The sequence below is a fragment of the Epinephelus fuscoguttatus genome, linkage group LG22, assembly GCF_011397635.1.
Source record: "Epinephelus fuscoguttatus linkage group LG22, E.fuscoguttatus.final_Chr_v1".
NCBI lineage: Eukaryota > Metazoa > Chordata > Actinopteri > Perciformes > Serranidae > Epinephelus > Epinephelus fuscoguttatus.
In genome coordinates, this window is record NC_064773.1 from 1,273,679 (window position 1) to 1,294,117 (window position 20,439).

Consider the following 20,439-nt stretch of genomic DNA (forward strand, 5'->3'; position numbering starts at 1 on the left):
GAAGAGGAAGAAGAAGATATACTTTATTAATCCTGGAGGGCAAGTTCAATATTTTCACTCTGTTGCCCCGAATTGTACACACATGCACAAACAGGACGTGTGTATGTATTAAACAGCGACATGTCAGAATGAGGAGGCTGCCTTGGTCAGGTGCCCTGAACACTTAAGGGTTTGGTGTCTTGCTCAAGGGCACTGGTGAGCTGGTACCTCTCCAGCTACCAGTCCACGCTCCATAGTTGGTCTGGACGAGGACATCAGTTCCCACGTCGAGTCTCTATGGACCGAGCTGCTGCAACTCATCGCTGTTTTTTCACCAGATAGTGACACAAAAAGCGTCTGATTGTTTCTGAGAAATCGCTGCAATTCTTGGTTAAATGCTGTCGTGACAAGCAGTGTTTTCTTTTTTTTTTTTTACCAAAACATTGCTGCGTTTTCAGCGGCTTTTTTCAGGCACCAAATGTGGGTGTCATTTAGAGACCTGTCCCTGTCTTTCAGCAGGGATAGTGTGACATGAAGTGGTTGTTTTATCTGGACATTGTCTCATGATAAAGAAAATGATTCATGAGTATATTTGCATCTAGAGCAGGAACACGCAGTCACTTGAGACACACGTGGAGACACACTTTAATGCCAGGTGTGGACAGACAGACACAGAGGGGTCCATTGTGATCCCAGATGTGTGACAACAGCAGGTTTAAACGATGTATAAATGTAAAACACTGTCTTGACTGGAGTAAAACTAAAGTCCAGAATAAATCTGGTCGCTGCAGCGCCACCACCTGAAGCCTCACAAACAAAATGAAAAAATATGAGCTGCTTCAGGCAAAAACTTTCTGCTGAATATATTGTATTATTCCATTTTCTTAAAGTTGAAGTATCTCAGCAGAGTAAACATTTCTGACACCCAGAGTCAGCTCATGTTGGGCTCTTAATTTTAACGTCTGAAGGTAAAAGTGAAAACAAAAAGCACTGCAGCAGCTCCACCTTCACATCCATTTGTTTTATTCTACTTCTCATTCTTCTCTTTTCTCCGTCTTGTCCTGTCTGCCTTTAACTGTTTCTCTTTCATGTGCTCCTGGCTCGTTCGCTCCCTCTGGGTCCTTAACGAGATGTGCAAAATTAGATTTCAAACAGCAAATTAAACAGAAACAGATGCTGGTGTTTCTGTACAGGACAGCAGGGAGCGGGTGATAAGAGGGGTGCTTAAATTAAAAAGGCTAAATTAAACAGCGTTTCACACTCCACCCGCCACATTTATGAGCGGACTCTGAGAGACGGAGCAGGTCACGTCCTCACTTAATGTCAGATTCTTGTTTACAACTTGTTTTCTCAAAGTTCAGCGTCTGCAGCCGAATATTTCGCTGCCCTTTACACCAAATGTCTTTTCCAGTCCTCTCGCTTTCAAAGTTAAGTTGTTGTTTGCAGAGCAGGCGGCGAGGGAGCGGTTCACATGACGACCATATGGCAGCACTTTTTGGAAAAGCTCCATTTTTCTGTCCTCACGACAACAAGAGTGTGGCCTTTTCAAATTTGGGAAGTAATTTGGAAACACTCCATTTTCAGAGTTGGGAAGGTGCCGAATAAATCTGCATTCATGAAGGACTCGTCTCTCCAGGGGTGATTCTTTTTTTTCCATGCTCTATTCAGTGATTTTAATCTGAGGATCACATGTATGTGGATTTCCTCCCAGTGCACCAGCATTCATTACAGACCTGCTTTTTATTGAGTGCCACAATAATTAAAAGCCCGGTCCCCAGAGGAGACTTTTGGCACTTATCTGCATAACACGAATACGTCACATATGTACTTTTCATACGTAAGTGTATATGAGCTGCAGGATGCCTGCCAGGCTGCAGACCATGCTTCAGGACCAACAAACAAACCTGTCTGTTTTTACCAGGACACTGTCGTGTCTGAGCAGCTGTTTAGGCACCAAAGGTGGGTGGTTTCTTTAGTGACCTGTTGCTTGTTTCCTGCCAGGATAGGGTTCGGGTTACACACAAATTGCGGTTGTTTTTACCAAGACACTGCTTCATTTCCTGCCGGGATAGTGCCACAAAAAGCAGTTTATTTTTTCTACGAGATATCTCTGCATTTCTTGTCAAGATAGTGCCATACAAAGTGGTTGTTTTCTACTGAGAAATTGCTGCGTCTGCTGTCGCGATAGTGCCACAAAAAGCGGTTTAGTTTTTCTAGGAGATATCTCTGCATTTCTTGCCGGTATAGTGCTGTAGAAAGTGGCGTCTTGGCTCCATAATAACGTGTGAATGAAACATATCTGTGGTTTGCAGTAACGCATGATGCCGACATGTATTTTGCTCTTTGGTTTCTAATTAAAATCTCTGGCAGGAGAGCGCTCGTCTGACTTTGCTCTGTTATTAAAAAAGGAGAGAACATGAAAGGTAAGTTAATGCAGCACCTGTGTAACTCTCAGTACATTAATTCTGTGCTCCTGCAGCGACGTGTATGAAACTACAGTTATAGTGACAGAAAGAGAAAAGGCTTTGAAATGAGTCAAACAGCAGACCTGCGTCACACCTGCGTCTCCTGCATGAACAGGGTGTCAGGAAACCACCTGCTGTAATGTGACTCTGGCTAAAATCCAGTCCAGGACAAAGAGTGTAATTACTGCAGAGCCCACATCCCTCTGGATTATGAATCATGTCCCACTGGGGCTTTATTGTAAATGAACCGTCTAAATGGATCCCAAAAAAAGAGCTGTTTCAAATGTATCTTGGTGGAGCTGCAGCCACTGATGGATTAACCTGGCGGGGGGTCCCGGGGCAACAATGAACCGCTGGGCCCCCATTAACCTGCCCCGTGTCTTTGTATGCAGTGTTTCTGTGCTGGTACATTACCTGGGCTCAGGTTTACTGTGGCTTCACTGCTGCACGTTTCTCCTGTGATGATGATGATGATGATGATGATGATGGTGTCTCCACATCGCTCGGATTCGCTTCAGTGTCAGAAAACTGACGAACACACCAAAGACCAAAGATTTCCTGAGGCTAAAAATTCTGACATCATGAACACTTCAGGATGTTACTGTCAGCTGTTGAGCGCTGAGAAAGGAAGCTTGGTTTGAACTATTTGCTGCCTTTTCATATCAACACCTGAGTTCAACGCCATGAACGATTGCGAGTAGAGACATCTCTCCTCAGCCTATTATGGGCTGTTTATCACTTTGCCTTCAAGTGTTCAGAACAACAAGAAACACTTTTGATTTCCAAGGCTGCCTTCACACCTGTAGTCGGCTTCATTTGGTCGCACCAGAGGGAAGAAATCTCCACTGTTACATTTTAGTTTTGGTTCGAGGAACAGAGAAATACAACTGAACAACTAACTGCACAGCTGCTGAATTCTTGTTTGTCTTGGTCACAGACCTGAGACTGGCTGAATCTCCTCGTTAAGTCGCACTTAATTCAAACTCAGCAGAAACAAAATTAAACCAGCCAAAACCATCTTAATGCTCCTGTTACTCATCCAGTTAGTCAGTCTACTGTTCCACCGACCAAACGTCCAGTCTGTTTGAAATAAACCTTTAATTCACAGATTTAAACGTATAAAACATCCAGTTTTGCTCGTGGTTTCTCTCACTCGTTGGCTGGCTGTTTGCAGACCTGTGCACCAGATGCGACATACACGTGCCACTCATGCAGCCAGCGTGGCCCAGGTGTTATTCCTCTACCACTCTGTAACCCTTTTTAGACAGGAGTTGTGCAAATTTGCAGGAAAGCCCAATCAGTCTTTTTTCAGCATTGGCAGTATAAAAACAAAATCGGGGAGTGCAGCAAAATGCCGCCTACCTACTTTTGTTTATACAGAATGTGCCTTTTTCGGGGCAATGGGGGGCGTGAGCAAGTAACAAAACGTGTAGCTCAGCGTGTGACGTAAACAGTGACGTGGGAGGGAAGCCGCGGCTGGTCAGTCCTTCGGTGATTCTCTCGTAAGTCGGCCCGTCCTTCACCGTCCCCGTCATCTGACGGTTAATGGCCTCTTCGTTTGCGAGGACAAGGAGGGCGCACAATTCCTTGTCTCCCCAGTTGCTCATCTTTACAGTGTCTGTCAGGTTTGTGTTTCCCTCTTGCTACTAGCTGCTCGCTAATTCCTGCTATCAGCTGTTTCCTGTTTATCCACCGCCAGTGGCTCGCACGTGCAGCGTCATCAACAGCTCCTCCCACAAGTCATCAACAGCCCCTCCCACAAGTCATCAACAGCTCCTCCCACAAGTCATCAACAGCTCCTCCCACAAGTCATCAACAGCCCCTCCCACAAGTCATCAACAGCTCCTCCCACAAGTCATCAACAGCTCCTCCCACAAGTCATCAACAGCTCCTCCCACAAGTCATCAACAGCCCCTCCCACAAGTCATCAACAGCTCCTCCCACAAGTCATCAACAGCTCCTCCCACAAGTCATCAACAGCTCCTCCCACAAGTCATCAACAGCTCCTCCCACAAGTCATCAACAGCCCCTCCCACAAGTCATCAACAGCCCCTCCCACAAGTCATCAACAGCTCCTCCCACAAGTCATCAACAGCTCCTCCCACAAGTCATCAACAGCTCCTCCCACAAGTCATCAACAGCTCCTCCCACAAGTCATCAACAGCTCCTCCCACAAGTCATCAACAGCTCCTCCCACAAGTCATCACCAGCCCCTCCCACAAGTCATCAACAGCTCCTCCCACAAGTCATCAACAGCCCCTCCCTCAAGTCATCAACAGCTCCTCCCACAAGTCATCAACAGCTCCTCCCACAAGTCATCACCAGCCCCTCCCACAAGTCATCAACAGCTCCTCCCACAAGTCATCAACAGCTCCTCCCACAAGTCATCAACAGCTCCTCCCACAAGTCATCAACAGCCCCTCCCACAAGTCATCAACAGCTCCTCCCACAAGTCATCAACAGCTCCTCCCACAAGTCATCAACAGCCCCTCCCACAAGTCATCAACAGCTCCTCCCACAAGTCATCACCAGCCCCTCCCACAAGTCATCAACAGCTCCTCCCACAAGTCATCAACAGCTCCTCCCACAAGTCATCAACAGCTCCTCCCACAAGTCATCAACAGCCCCTCCCACAAGTCATCAACAGCTCCTCCCACAAGTCATCAACAGCTCCTCCCACAAGTCATCAACAGCTCCTCCACAAGTCATCAACAGCTCCTCCCACAAGTCATCAACAGCTCCTCCCACAAGTCATCAACAGCTCCTCCCACAAGTCATCAACAGCTCCTCCCACAAGTCATCAACAGCCCCTCCCACAAGTCATCAACAGCTCCTCCCACAAGTCATCAACAGCTCCTCCCACAAGTCATCAACAGCTCCTCCCACAAGTCATCAACAGCTCCTCCCACAAGTCATCAACAGCTCCTCCCGTTGCAGAAGGTCGCCTCGGTCTGTTTAAACTAAAAGGGTTCCACCAATATGTCTACCCTACGAGGAGGAAAATTGGGCACCTCGGATCAACTCGCCAATCTGGCTCTCTGTGTCTAAACGCTCGCAGCTTGCCGTGGCAGTGTCAAAGGGGCTAGTGTCTCAGTATCCTTTTGTCTCCGCTGCCTGTTCGTCAGAAGAGATGGTAGACTGACCTATGGTGGCCTGTGCTGTGCACTACATACAATGAGTTGAATAGAAAAGGTGGCGCCTGCTCTTATGACGGTCTTGAAAATCATACCATCAGGATTTCTGAATACTCTGGTCCACTGTAATATCACCCAGGCCTATTGCTGACAACTTCCATCTGCTGGTATGGAAAGTTATGTCCTCTCACACAGGATCAAATGTGCTGGTTGGCCATTGGTTGGAGTCTTTGTGGTGTGTTCATGTGCAACTTTCATTGCCGCTAATTCTCCAAAATCAGTTTGGTGTCTGGGCCTTTATACCCAGCTCCACCGACTCGCACCAGTCTGCTTGTTGCGCTAACCTCAGCATACGTCGCTAACCACAAATAGCATAAAGGTTTTTATGTAGATGTTGCACTTGTGAACTTTGGTTTCACCTTACCTGCGTCAGCCTACAAATGGTGAATTCTTCAGCATGAACACATGAACTGCTCCAGCCTGAGTCGTGTGGACTGACAGTGTAGTCTCATGTCTGTTGCTCTGCGGTCACAGTGAGAGCACAGCAGCCATCTTCAGTCAGACTTAACTACCTGACAGGTACTTTAAATGTTTTATCACTCTGCCGCGGTGATTTTCAAAATTCAGAGTGACATTTAGACTGCAGAGTCAGACAGACAGACAGACAGACACACAGACAGAGCAGATGGTGGAGGGACATGTTTACTGTCAGAATGGGAGTCTGATGCAGAGAAGACTTGAGTGGGAGGGAGAGATATTTCAGGAGAAAGATGGAGCTTTAGGATATAAAACATTCTCTACAGACTGTTAAAACACACACACACACACACACACACAGAGTGAGTGTGTTAGTTAATGGGATCAGAGCCATCTGGAGGTTCCCAGAGACTCTGCTCCTCCATTTTATCGTCTGCAGAGGAGAAACTCTACATTATTACTGTTATTTTTATTAGAAATAGCAGCAGCGGCGGCTGCAGGAGGGCAGGTGATAAAATAGTTAGAGTAGCCGTACAGGAGCTGTCGCAGTAAACTCACAGGAGCCGCAATAAATAAACACTTGATAAATAACCTGGTAGAAGCTGCGACATCATGTTATCTGTTACACACACTCATATTCATGAATACACACAGCGCAGTGTTTGACAGATGTCGTCTGAGAAGGACTTTAACGCCACAGTCAGCAGTGTGTGTGTGTGTGTGCGTGTGTGTGTGTGTGTGTGTGTGTGTGTGTGTGTGATGCTTGCTCTTAAGTGGAGCATCTCTAAAATGATTTCCCAGGTCGGTGAATGATGTAATTGTCCCTGCATCACTCACTCCGCGCTCACTTAGTATATACACACACTCTGAATACACACACACTGATTATGCACACACTCAGAATGCACACACACAGATTATGCACACACACACACACACACACACACGGTGTTCAGTATATATTTTTTGCTGCCAGCTGAACTCACTGTATTGTGATGACTTTTTAGTTTTGGTTTACTGACAATTTAGGTCAAGTACACACACACAACCACACACACATACATACATACACACACACACACACACACACACACACACACACACACACAAATACATTATAGTGTGAAGGAAATGTTCACCTTTTTGCTTTCGTGATGATTCAGGCCAGTAACCAGCTGGGGCATTGGAAGTGTGTGTGTGTGTGTGTGTGTGTGTGTATGTATGTGTGTGTGTGTGTGTGTGTGTCAGTACTTTCAGTGTATTAAACAACAGAAACAGTAGTTACCTGTAGTAACTCCAGTTCTATGAGGCTCAACCTCAACCACCAGCTCCGCCTTGTTCCCCAACAGGAAGGAGACGACCAGAGGAAACTGAGACACAGTTTGTGTGGCCAATAGGGAAGTCCTGATCCGATCTCGACCAGTGTCGGAGCTGATCTGTGTTTTAACTGATCAGCATGGACTGGAACTCATGGGTCATATGTGTGGGTGGCGGGGCAGGTGCGGTATACCAGGTCACGGTTCTGGCGCAGGAGCAGGAATCTGCCGGAGTGAACTAGACTCAAAAAAGAAAAAGAAAACAACAGAAAATTTTTGCCGGATGAGGATTTTCTGATCTTTTAAAGTTGTTTTCACCAAGTGGGAGATATTGTCAAAATTCCCAGTTGTCATGTCCAAGACACGATGTTCAGTCAATTTAATCAGTTTTGTCTCGTGTCTATGTTGTCTTGTGATTTCCTGTTTTATTTTGAAAGCTAACTCCTAACTCCTTCCCCTGTGTGTTTTCCCGCTGGTCTGATTGTCTGCCCCGCCCCTGATTGTTTCCACCTGTGCCCTTACCTTGTGTATATATAGTCTGCGTCTCCTTTTGTCCTGTGCCAGTCTGTCTTATCCTTTGTGTGAGAGAACCAGCGTCGTGTCCATGCCATTAGTGTAGGGTTTTTTCCTCTGTCAGGAGTGATTTTCATTTTGTGTTTTTTTATTAATAAAACTTTTATTTTGAACGTTGATTCCGAGTCGTGCATTTGGGTTCAGGTCCATAGTTCGGTCGTGACACCAGTGTCTTTGACTTTGAACTGGGCTGTAACTCAGAGACAGACACAAACGTTGTTTCGTCTCGGCTGCTCGTAAAGGAGTAAGACATAAAACCTGGCACAAGCTCAGCCACCAGGTGTTCACCCACAGCCTCCACTCAGAGGTCAACCCAATCAAAGCTCCTCATCTGGGACCAGTTTGCCAAGCGAGCCCGGTGACAGGGTCGCATGTCTCGGCTCAGTATCAAAGAGAACATCTCTCATCAGACAGCTTTGTTGATACGTGTCACAGTTTGACTTCAAATCTGGAAAATATCAAGAACAGCTGAGACAAAAGTTCCATCCAGCTCTGCTGTAATAATTTGTACTCTGAACGCATCCCAACACAAAGAAAGTGCACATGCCAATTAGTGTTATAGAGACTTTTCAAAGTCCCAGTTGGTGGGAAAGTGTCTGTCTCTGCATTTTATGACCACGAGTCCACAGGAGAGGTGAGGGGAGGTTTTAATGGAGCTCTCTAATGGAATCAGAATTCCTCTCTTAGCATCCAGAGAGACTCCCGCTTAATCCTGCAGACGTGTCTTATCAGGGACTGTAGCTTTATTACCTCTCCTGGTCCACTCCCGTTCTCACTTCCTGTCTCTGTCTCTGCACAGAAGACACATCAAACACTTCCCTACAATGTGACACACAGCAGCTGTTGTGGAGATGTGTTGATGGCCTCATGTTTCTCTCTGTCTCTGTAGGATCCCTCCGAACATCAGAGACATAGTTTACTGCACCGGGGTGAGTCTGATGGACGAGGACGTGTGGGAGTTCATCTGGACACAACCTCATCTATTCTCCGTTTACGTACCAAGCATAGATACATTATGATGTCACAGATGCAGCCAATAGATGCCACTAGAGGGCGGAGTCAAAAGTTTGACACAACAACAAATGAGGCGACAGGCGAGAAGGTCATAAACATGCTGCTGTTTTTTCGATGTCTTCTTCATGTCTTACAGGCGTATTGTTCTTGAAATACGCTACATTGCCGTGTGGCGCTGGTGTCAGTCACATGACTTCTCCTCAGTTTATTGTCTGTAACTTTTATGGACGCTGCCGCACGACTCTGTCAATTGATCACCTTCACGACTGAAAAGATGTTTGATAGTAGTGACATCACTAATGTGAAGCTACTGATGTTAATGAAAGAGTTAAGTTAGTAAAATACCTGGGCTTGTCACAATTCCAGAATTTCAGTAGTCGATACCAACACCAGTGAATTTCTTCAATTCTCGATACTCATTCAATACCATGATAAAAATCAAAAATCAGAACTCAGGTGTTTCTAAATTCTCTGCTTTATTAAAACTGTTTCAAACTTTAACTTTAACTCTGAGGCCTCATTTACACCGCAAGCATTGCGGCAGCACACATGTATTCACACAAAAACCAAACAGACGCGTCGCGCAGCGGCCGCTGCTGTCCCGTCAAAATACAAACCACACCCGAACAGTTGGTGGCGGTAGTGCACCGTGTTTGCAAATCTCCAATAAACCCCAAAGAAGAAGAAGTGAGTTTGGACCCAAAGCCCAGGATGGACAGGTTCACGCACCAGTGATTATTCCAACGCTTGGAGAATTAATATTTAGCACTACAAATGTGTAAGTACATGAAACATGTGCCTGTCAGGTCTCGAGATGTCTACGGTGGCTGAGAGAGGTCACAACACACGCAAACTCACGACTCGTGCAAAAAAAGTTGCGTGTCTTCTATTTTCGAGCTTGTTCGCGAAAGCAGCGAGACTCGAGCAGCGCGTAGAACGGATGCAGTGTGAATGCTCTAACCTGTTAACATGCTCACCGAAATGAAAACGCGAGTAAACAGCGACTGTTTGCAAGTGCGACGCGAAGGCATCACTAGTGGTGTAAATGAGGCCTAACCCTCTCCACACACGACTCCTACTACCTGACTTTTCGACAAGCCGAAGTATTGTGGCTGCAGCAGCACTTGTAGAAGCCATTGTTAGCAAAGACAATGGACAGCAGGCGTTCTTCTTCGGCGCTCGTCCTCAGCACCGACTGACGCACGTATACTGCTCCTGTCAGTTCCGACAGGAATGGACACGGCCCGCTGAGGGCAAAGTTGTATCCGGTACTTACGGTACTGAAAAAAAACAAAAAACAGGTAGCAACGTATTTTTTGCGTGTTGGCATCGACTTGGTAGCGAAGTATCGGTTCTCATGACAACCCTAGTAATGACACAACTGCCCAACGCTGCTGTCTATCTCTGTATATGTATCTGTTAGGTATCTATCTATGTACCTAACACCGCATTATGTGGTGCCGGCACTGGTGCCAATAATTATATCACATCACCTCACAATGAAGTTATTGTCACCATAAACACCTTTTCTAAACCTAATCAAGTAGATTTGCTGCTTCACTGTGGCAGCACCATGTAACACGGTGTCGAGAGGTTGTGTTCAGAGGTCGCAGGCATTTCACGTTTTTCTGTGAGAGAACATTGTTCGAATGACACACTGCTGCTTCTGAGTTTCTTTATGGTTTAACCTCACAATGAAACCAAAAGATGTCTCAAAAGATGTTTCAAAGGATATATGAGACAGCTCTCTTTGAAACCACTCTATTCAATATTATTGATCTGCACATTAAGGTAGAAGCTGCTGCTTAAAGTCTCTCCCTCATGGTTCGTTTAAACCGCAGCTGCAAGAAAAAACTAATTTGATCAATATTTATATTTTCCAAGGTTTGTCACATACTTGTTTTTTTTACCTTCGGATAATGGTACACAAGTGACTGCCCGCCTCGTTACACGCAGGATTAAAGTCACCTTCTGACATTTTATGTTCCACTTTGTTCAGCAGCTCGTCTCTAACGGAGTCTGTCAGCTGGCTGCTGCCGAGCGGGTACAGTACAGTACAGTGGCTTTATCAGAGCTTGTTTGCTGAAAACAGCTGCTGCTGCTCCAAAGCAGATTAATGAGAGCCGTGAGACTGAAGCCAAACAGTAAAGGTGCCGGCTGTAAAACCACAACAATAAGTTGATGGACACTAAAACACTGCGTAGAGCTGCAGGGGAACTTCAGAGGCTGCTGGGAACTCTCCCCGTTCATACTGCACTCAGGTTAGTTAGGTTTAGATCACTGAAGTTAGACTGTCTGACAGTTCAACACTTTCCAACAGATGATTCTCAGATCTGGGATGTTAAAGAGTTCTTAAATACAAAGAGAGTTTCCCAAACAGTTTCTGCTCTCAGCTGTGCCAGCACCATATGTTGCAGACGTTAGGTTGAGTTTCTCCTCCTCCACATCTCAGAGGTAAATCTTATTACCGCACTACATTATGTGACAGCTTTAGTTACTTTACAGATTACAGATTACTGGTCCATCTCCGCCCCAAACCCTCACCTATGGTCATGAGCTCTGGGTAGTGACTGAAAGAATGAGGTCACAGATACAAGCGTCTGAAATGAGTTTCCTCTGTAGGGTGTCTGGGCTCAGCTTTAGAGATAGGGGGAGGAGTCAGACATCTGGAGGGAGCTCGGAGTAGAGCCGCTGCTCCTTCATGTTGAGGTGGTTCAACATCTGATCAGGATCCTCCTGGTCCAGCTGGTAGGAGGCCCCGGGGCAGACCCAGAACACACTGGAGGGATTATAGATCTCACCTGGTCTGGGAACACCTCGGGGTCCTCCAGGAGGAGCTGGGAAGAGGGACATCTAGAGTACTTCTTTGGGCCTGCTGCCCACGAGACACAGCCCTGCATAGGTGGATGAAAATGAATGAATGAACCCAACTGGTTAGTTGCCAAACTGACACCTCTAATCATCACAAAGCTGAAAACAGGACTGTTTGTCACACACCATGAAAGCTGACTTGTCACAGGACAGCCATGCTGCAAACATGTGACAATCACATAGAATATGATGAGCCGCTGATTTGTAGAATATGATACGAACCGTTGTGTGAGGATGCGTCACTGTACATGATACCACACTGCAGGATACGAAGGAGTTCAAATGAGAAAAACGTGAAACATCTACAGCAGGAAAATGACACATTACTGCAGCAGGAAGATCCATCCAAAAACATGATGATAGAAAATGGAAAACAGCGACAGCAGGAAGAGTTTACTGCACCGTCAGCACTTCTACTTCGATCAGGCTTTGAATGCAGGACCTCTCCCTGTAGTGGAGTATTTCCACAGTGTGGTGTTAATATTTTCACCACAGGAAATGATCTGAATACTTCCTCCAACTCTGTGTCTGTATCACAAAAGTTTGACCAAAAAAAGAATCGATGACTGTCGGATTTTTGCTCTTGAAGTTGCAGCAAGGTTTGGTGGCGCGCTGAGAGAGAACCAGACTGCAGAGTGTGTGAGAGGTTGCAGAGAGAGTTTGCCTCAGGCCGTACATGTACGTAGATCTGCCCCTCTGTAAGTTAACAACGCAGTGTTTTATCACCAGCTAACTGCCGCTATCTCTCGTCAGGAAAAATAGTGAGGATGGATCTCACACACACACACACACACACACACACACACACACACACTTGAAACTGTACAGTGAGACAGATCCATGTGTGTGTATGTGTGTGTTGGGTATTGATTTTCCAGCCACAGTAAACTGTTCTGCAATCAGAGAGGTAGTACTGCATGTTCAGATAGCAGCTATCACACACACACACACACGCACACAATAAAAGGAACCACACCTCAGAAACACACTGATTGGTCACACAGGAAATGGTTTGAGCTCAGAGGGGTTGTGGGAAGAGAGAGAGAGAAAATTGATTTGGTGGTTTAATGAAAAGACAGCAACAAAACACACACACACACACACACACACACACACACACACAGAGCGATACAGAGAAATGGAAAGAGAAAGTGAAAGAGATGAAGGTAAAGTGTGAACACACGGCTGGATGAGTAAACATCAGTGTGATTGTGAAGTTCTGTGTTGTGTCTCTTTGTCTCGCTCTGTCTCATATCTTTAAAAAACACTTTATAAACTTTGTTCATGTGTTTACACCCAACTGTGTGTGTGTGTGTGTGTGTGTGTGTGTATTTGTGTATGTGTGTGATCACCAGGTTTCTGTAACTCCCATCCATCTCAAAGAAACCAAACAAACAGGGAGTAATCAGATTACTGTAGCTCGACTGAGTGTGTGTCTCCCGTTCATGGCTCCACCCTCCAGCTCCGCTCTGAACAACAAAACAAAAACTACAAAATGTCAATTTCCTCCACACAACTTGACCTTTACTTCCTGTTTTACATAAACAGATATACAGCCTGCGTTTGTGTCGGACAGCTCAGTGATGTGGTTTCCTGGAGACGATACAGAGACAGAGAAATATGTTACAAGCCAACAGTTCAAAATTGTTTAATTTCCAGTTCTGTTAATTGAAACTCAGCAAACAGCTGGTAATTATCAGCCTAATGTGTTTAATGTTTGCACTGATGTTTCATTTTACATTTTTTTGGCATGTTAGGCTAAAAAAATACCCACAGGCTAAGATTGTTACATGCTAACAAACATTAGCATTGTACATTTTGTTAGCATATTGAGAGATGTTATCCACATTGTAAGAGCGAGACCTAAGGCTTATATTTTAGCAACTAATAGTCATTAGCATTTAAACTTTTTATAGCCTACTTATATCACTGAAGTGAAGATTATATTTCTGTTGTGCTAATGTAGCCTAGCTAAAACTTTCAAATATGCAATGGGTTAATATTTTAGCATGCTAACTTTCCAAAATTCAAGCTAAAAAGGATCCACAGGCTAACTTTTATTACATTGATAAGGGTTTGGTTTGTTTGTTTTTTTGTTCTTTTTTTTATTTCAAGATGTGCAGGCTAACATGTTAGCATACTGTAAAACATTAGCATTCCAACATTTTTACATTAGCACTGCCATGAATATCGTCACACTTCGAATATACTAATTTAGATAAAAAGTAAAACATGACATACAGGTTCATATTTTAGCATGCTAACTCCTCCAAAATTAATGCTAATTAAGATCTGCATGCTAATGCTTTATGATATTAAGCATATTGATTTCTAGATGTAGCTGTGCTAATGTTTTAGCATGCTAGCTTTTTAACAATTTTTCAATAATATAGTATCTTGAGTAAGATTACATGTTTATTGTGTTAATTTTAGTGAAATTTTAATATGACTCAAGTTAATATAAACAGGTTAATAGTTAGCGTGCTAACTTGAAATGGGCTATGTGTTTTTAATCATGTATGCTAAAATATGATCCAAGGGCTAATGTTTTATCATATTAATAAAGTGTTTATGTGTTAATATATTTCAAAATGTACAGACTAACATTTTAGCATACTGTGAAACATTAGCATTCTCACATTTTTACATTAGAATTGCCAAGAATATAGTCACACTTCTAATATGCTAATTGAGATCAAAGTGGTTAATATTTTAGCATGCTAACTCCTCCAAAATGAATGCTAATTAAGATCCACACGCTGTCGTTTTATGATATTAAGCATATTGATTTCTAGATGTAGCCGTGCTAATGTTTTAGCATGCTAGCTTTTTAACCATTTTTCATTGATGCAGGCTGCTCTTGAGTAATATTACGTGTTTATTGTGCTAGGTTAAGTAAAATTAAATGACTCTCAGGTTAATGTTAGCAGGTTGATAGTTAGCAGCTAATGCTAACTCCCCGGAATGAACTGTATTTTAGCATGTATGCTAAGGTATGTTCCAAGGGCTCTGTGTGCGTGGTAAAAGTATTACTGTGACAATACTTTTACCACGCAAGTTAAAGTAAAAGTAAACATGACATAGGCATTTAAACTGCTAAAATAAGATCCACAGACTCATGTTTTATCACACTAATAAAGCTTATTGATGAATGTCTGTGTGCTTTAAAAGTATAGGCTAATATTTAAGTAGTAAATGGAAATATGACTTACTGGTTAATATTTTTAGCATGCTAACGTTGCACAGATTACTGAAAGTCATGATGAACTGTGTCTCAAATCACATACTTCCATTAGTACACTTCCATGTAGTATACTATGTGCACTTTGTGCTTATTGGTGTAGTGCGTGAATTTCGACAGGGTAGTGTTGTCTCAAACCAAACACGGACGTTAGCACTCACTCGAAATGACAACTGTAAATTAGCTAGTTAGCAAACTAGCATTAGCATTCACGTTATTGTTCGTGGTACCAAATCATTACAGACTGTTAAATTGACCCAACAAACATACTGCTGGCTTATACCTGACAACAGTATAGTGGTGCTTAGTGCAGAAAACAAATGTATTTGTACAATGCAGCGACGTTCACGGTCGCACAGTCCTCGACCGCCATTTTCAGTTTGAAAAGTGGTCCCTCCCCTTCCGCTACGTAGCCAAGAGGGTGACCATTGAGGGCGAGAAGTGTCCATAGTTCCACACTCAACTTCTTGACCGTTGTGAGTGCACCATCCAGGTACTCATAGTGCACTGCATTTTCCATACTTCGCAGTGTGAACGCACTTATGCACTCAAAATATTAAGTGTAAGTACAGAAGTACGAGATCTGAGACACAGCATAAGATCCACAGGCTAATGTTTCCTCTTGTTAATTTAAAAAAAAAAAAAACGTTTATTAGTGCACTAAAATATTTCAGGACATACAGGTTTATGTTTAAGGATGCCAACATTAGCATATGAGCTGTAGAAAAATATTTGTTACCGTGCTAGCCTACGTAAACCTTTTTAAATATGACCCACAGGCTAATTTTTAGCATGTTAATTTTTGCTTAAGAGAATCCTCAGCATGCTAACGTGATTTCAGGAATGCCTCGCTGAATCTCTTAATAATGGCTGTAGAGGCTGACTTTGTTTTCCAAGACCACAACGCTCACCTCTGATCTAAAGTGATCATTATCACTCTCACCATGGTTACCGAGCTTGGCTGTGTCTCTGTGTCTCCCAGGTTACTGAACCTGTCCTTGACCTCTGACCTGGTCCCAGAGCAGGACGTGATCGACGTCATCATCCACGTGGGCAGAAACCCTCAGGGTCGAAACCTCGCCTGGAAGTACTTCAGAGAAAAGTGGGATATCCTCAACGCACGGTGAGTCAGTCAGCACACATAGGAGTGTTTGCACATGTTGTGCCATACAGAGACACTCATAACACCGACTGTCTGTCTCGCTATCTCTGCTCAGATATGGCGAAGCGCTGTTCATGAATTCGAAGCTCATCGGTGGAGTCACAGAGTTCCTGAACACTGAGAGAGAACTCAATGAGGTAACGACACAAACACACATCACAGAGGTCAGATTTACAGGTGAATGTATTCAGTGTCCGTCCACTGACGACCCGTCTCACCTCAGCTCTAATGAGCTTCACAGAAACAACGGTAAGATCAGGGATTTACAGAAAGTATTTTCACTCATCAGTAAACACTCAACACCCCATAATGAAACAGCATAAACAGGATAGAAACAACTCAAATATCATATCAAGTACTCAGACCCTCAGGTGATTCCTGAATCTTTCAGGGGATGTACAAACAGAATATTCTGTAAAGATGCAACAAGTCAACAGGTGTTAACGGCAAAACACCGAGGACCAAACACGCAACTCCTCACTGCAGGAGAGGAACTAAGAAAGGAGTCAAATAATTGGAACAACAAATGTATAATAATGAAAGAAAGGATGAACATCCTATAAATAATCCTATAAATAATTTGATTTTGCCGGCCTCGTATCAGCCGCCCTGCGATGATCAAACTTAATTTACTGTTTCACTTCTTAATTTGCTTTTGACGAAGCACCGCGGCAACCTGTGGAGCACTTGTGCTTCAGGCGAAATACACGATGACGTCACGTTTGGCTCGCGCCCCTTGCCCCGGGGACACTGCAGGGAGAATAAACCTGCCTCACAGCTGGCAGCATGTATCAGAGCAGAGGACGGAGCTGCCTGCAGAGCTCAGACACAGGGTGGTGTCGAGGCAGAGATCTGAGGACGGCTGCAGAAACATTTCTGCTGCATTGAAGGTTTCAAAGAGGACAGTGGCCTCTGTGACTCTCAGAATGGAAGAACTTCTAGAATTTAACATCCAGCAAAAACTGAAGAATGACAGGAGAAGGTCCTCGATAGGAGAGGTGACAGAGTTTGTGTGGTCAACAGAATGTTTTGTGTCTGCTGGTGTGGCAGCTTTAAGAGACCGAAGCATCAGCTGCAGGACTTCAGAGGAATCATGGTGTCTGCTGTTGATTATTTCAAGAGAGCAAAGCAGCAGTGGTGATAATTGTTCCTCTGGTGCTGTAATTCATTTCACACCTACGACACATATTTATTTATTTTGATTTTATTTAAAGTTCTAGTTTGAAGGATTTAGTGACATCTAGTGGTGAGGCTGCAGATTGCAACGTACTGCCACCTCTCTCATGTGCCAAACATCTAGAGGATGCACTGATTTATCGGCTGCACATTGGTGTCAACCGGTATTCTCCCTGTTGACTGCCATAGCTCTGTCAGCAGTAAGGACCTGTGTCCACATGGCATGGGTTTCTTTCTATGACAACAATATGTTGACACGAACATTAGCCAGGCAGCTAACAATATGCTACGTTAACACAACATTTTTAACGGTGATAAAAACACATCACTCAGTATCCACCAGCTGATCTGCTCCCACAACTGAGCTTTTCTGTCTTCCCTGTGACAGTAGCTTAGCTAAAGAAGCAGCAGTGACATCATCGGCACCTTTCTGAAAAGTTCGGAAATTTTCAACTTAAAGCGCTCGGAGCGACCACACAAAAAAGGCAGTGCGATCTGAAAAAAGATAAAGACACTGACGCTGAGAAATAAGCGCTTTGTGGACACAGACTCGAAGGGGGCCATCACACAGAAATGAGACACTAGAGACGCGGATGCTTCAGAGACGCTTGAAACGCTGGAAGCGCTTATTCAATGAAACTATGAAATGAAATATTTTCAATGAAAATATTTTAACTTTTCAGCGTCTACGCGCGTCTACAAAGAAGCATCTAAAAAGAAGCGTCTACAATAAGGCGCATCTAAAAAGATGCTGGAAAAATGCCTGTTAAAAAAGACGCTTGAACGCCTGTCAGACGCGCCGTATGATAGGAAAACAATGGTTTTACTGGCGTCGCGTTTCTAGCGTTTCATCTCGGTGTGATCACTCCCCAAGATTATATTCACCGTTGGCGGTGGCCAATGTTTCTCTTTTGTGTCACATCAGTTTTGCGCAGCGTCCCGCCATCCTAGGGACAACAGAAAACATGTTTGGGATGAACTTCTTTAGGAAGAAAAGAAGACGCAGTAAACTCTGTATTGATGCGTCAGAGGACACACCTTATTGTCTCCCTGATTATATTACATTGTGAACAACAAATCTGTGAGAGCTAGTTAACGTTAGCAGTTAGCAGGATTGGAAACTTTTTTGTCTACCAGCCACTCAGTAGATCGACATTGGGTTTTTTGGGGGTGGTGCGTGAAACAAATCTAGCAGCATATTCTACCAGCATTTGGCTGGTGGCTGGTTCTAATCTTAGCTGTTAGCAGTTAGCAGCTGGTGGCTGAAACTAACAGCTGATAGAGGTTGCATTGAGTTACAGTATGATGCGTTAAGGCTCTATTTAGCAAAAAACAGTACTGGGCTAAAGTAAACTGTCATGACATGTTCACTGTAATCTTGTAAAATGTTAGCCTGGAAATCCAGACTCAAATCTAGAAAGATTTTGAGTCTGGCCCTCACCGATACACCCTTTCTACCCAAGGGACGGCACTAACTGAGGCACATTAAATGCTGCTGCACGCAGTTGGATAGCACGATGGCCAATCAGAGCAAAAAACAAGGTGACGCGTTCATTGCACTAAGCCCCATGTGTTTGCCGACCAGCGGGGCTAACTGATATATTATGCTTTTGCCATATCCCGACGGCAAAAACGTCCTTCCTGGGAGCGAAGGCTTCTAGGGCAGTCTCCTGTTCCTCTCTCAAGGAGAAAGATAAGTGTAGTTGGCTTAGTGTTTCTTCCAAAGCTAAACTGAATGGATGCGGTCCTTCGGCAGCTGCCATCTTGGCTGTTTACTTTTCGACTCTTATGGCGCAGCGCTGTCCTCATCATGTTACGCCTGCCCAGAGCCCGCCTCTGTCACATAGACTGATCTGATTGGTCCGATGGCGATTCAGCGGGCTCTGCTCGTCGACGTCAGATGCCCCGCCCCTAGCAAATTAGAATTTGCTAGGGGCGTGGCATCTGGATTTCCAGGTTAGTAAAATGTAGTCTTTGGTGTTTTCACAGCAATATAAAATAGATAATAGAGAGTGAAATATTACAGATTACATAAAGTATCAAGACTTCTGAAGCAGTTTTTTAAAGCTGTTCATATGAAAGGTTATTTTAAAGGTTGTTTCGTAAATGTGTATAATTGAATTTGTGCTCATTCAAAGGTGTGCCGTGTAATAAAGGGCTGAATGACTTTAAAACTATTCAGGTATTTCTTTGTGTCCCTGAAACAAAAGAGGGAATAAATAACAAGAAAACAATATAAACAGCAACAAAAGAATTTCACAATCGGTGCCTCTTCACCCCGATCTAGAGCCAGTGTTTGGTTTGTTCTGTTCTGGGCTACTGTAGAAACATGGCGGACTCTGTAGACGAGGACCTGCTCCCTGTGTAGATATAAACATTCTGAGGTGACAAAAACACAATTATTCTTATTTTCAGGTGATTATACAGAAAGGAAAAAAACATAGTTATATATATATTAAATTCCATTCCTGCCAGTAGAGTTGTGGTTTTATGAAACTCGCAGGATGCTGTACTGAAAGTATAAAGTAGAACTGAAATGAAAGCAGGAGGAACAATGAGACGCTCTAGATGAGAGACAGGAAACAAACACTTCTCTAATATTCACATTTTCCACAAAGAAAAAGAGCTGTGGGCGTTCCTGGATTCAAATCTGTCTCCAATTTTCTCTATTTATTTTTTGTGATGAATACTTTTGTGGTGAAACCATTTTGTTTGAGATGTGTACCTCTCCTGTTGGCATGGTAACAACCAGCAGCATTCAGTCACAGCCTCTGAACAGTATCATCACAAATTAAAACAGGACCTCTGAATACAAAAACTCTGAAATGAAAAGAACGATGACTCTTTTATTTGCACTGTGCTCAATGTGTTTTTAGAGAAAAGTAAAGATCTGCCCACGAAGCAAATTTAAAAATGGATGAGTCATGGTGAAAAGGAGAGGTGAGACGTAGAAAGTAAGAAGGAGGAGAAGGAGGGAAGAGAAGGAGGAGTGTGAAGTAAAGGAGAGGAGTTAACGATATGTACTGTATTA

At 43.9% G+C, this 20,439-nt stretch overlaps 1 protein-coding gene across 1 annotated transcript in view; it reads left to right on the forward strand.

Moving 5' to 3' along the window:
- The window catches only part of LOC125882777 (thyrotropin-releasing hormone-degrading ectoenzyme-like), a 275,288-nt gene that overhangs the window by 246,830 nt on the left and 8,019 nt on the right, over nt 1–20,439 (forward strand). The window contains exons 17-21 of the mRNA XM_049566632.1: nt 8,834–8,933; nt 11,308–11,368; nt 14,285–14,297; nt 16,053–16,193; nt 16,288–16,369. Of these exons, the coding sequence (XP_049422589.1) occupies nt 8,834–8,933; nt 11,308–11,368; nt 14,285–14,297; nt 16,053–16,193; nt 16,288–16,369 (397 nt within the window). The remainder of the gene's footprint in view (nt 1–8,833; nt 8,934–11,307; nt 11,369–14,284; nt 14,298–16,052; nt 16,194–16,287; nt 16,370–20,439) is intronic.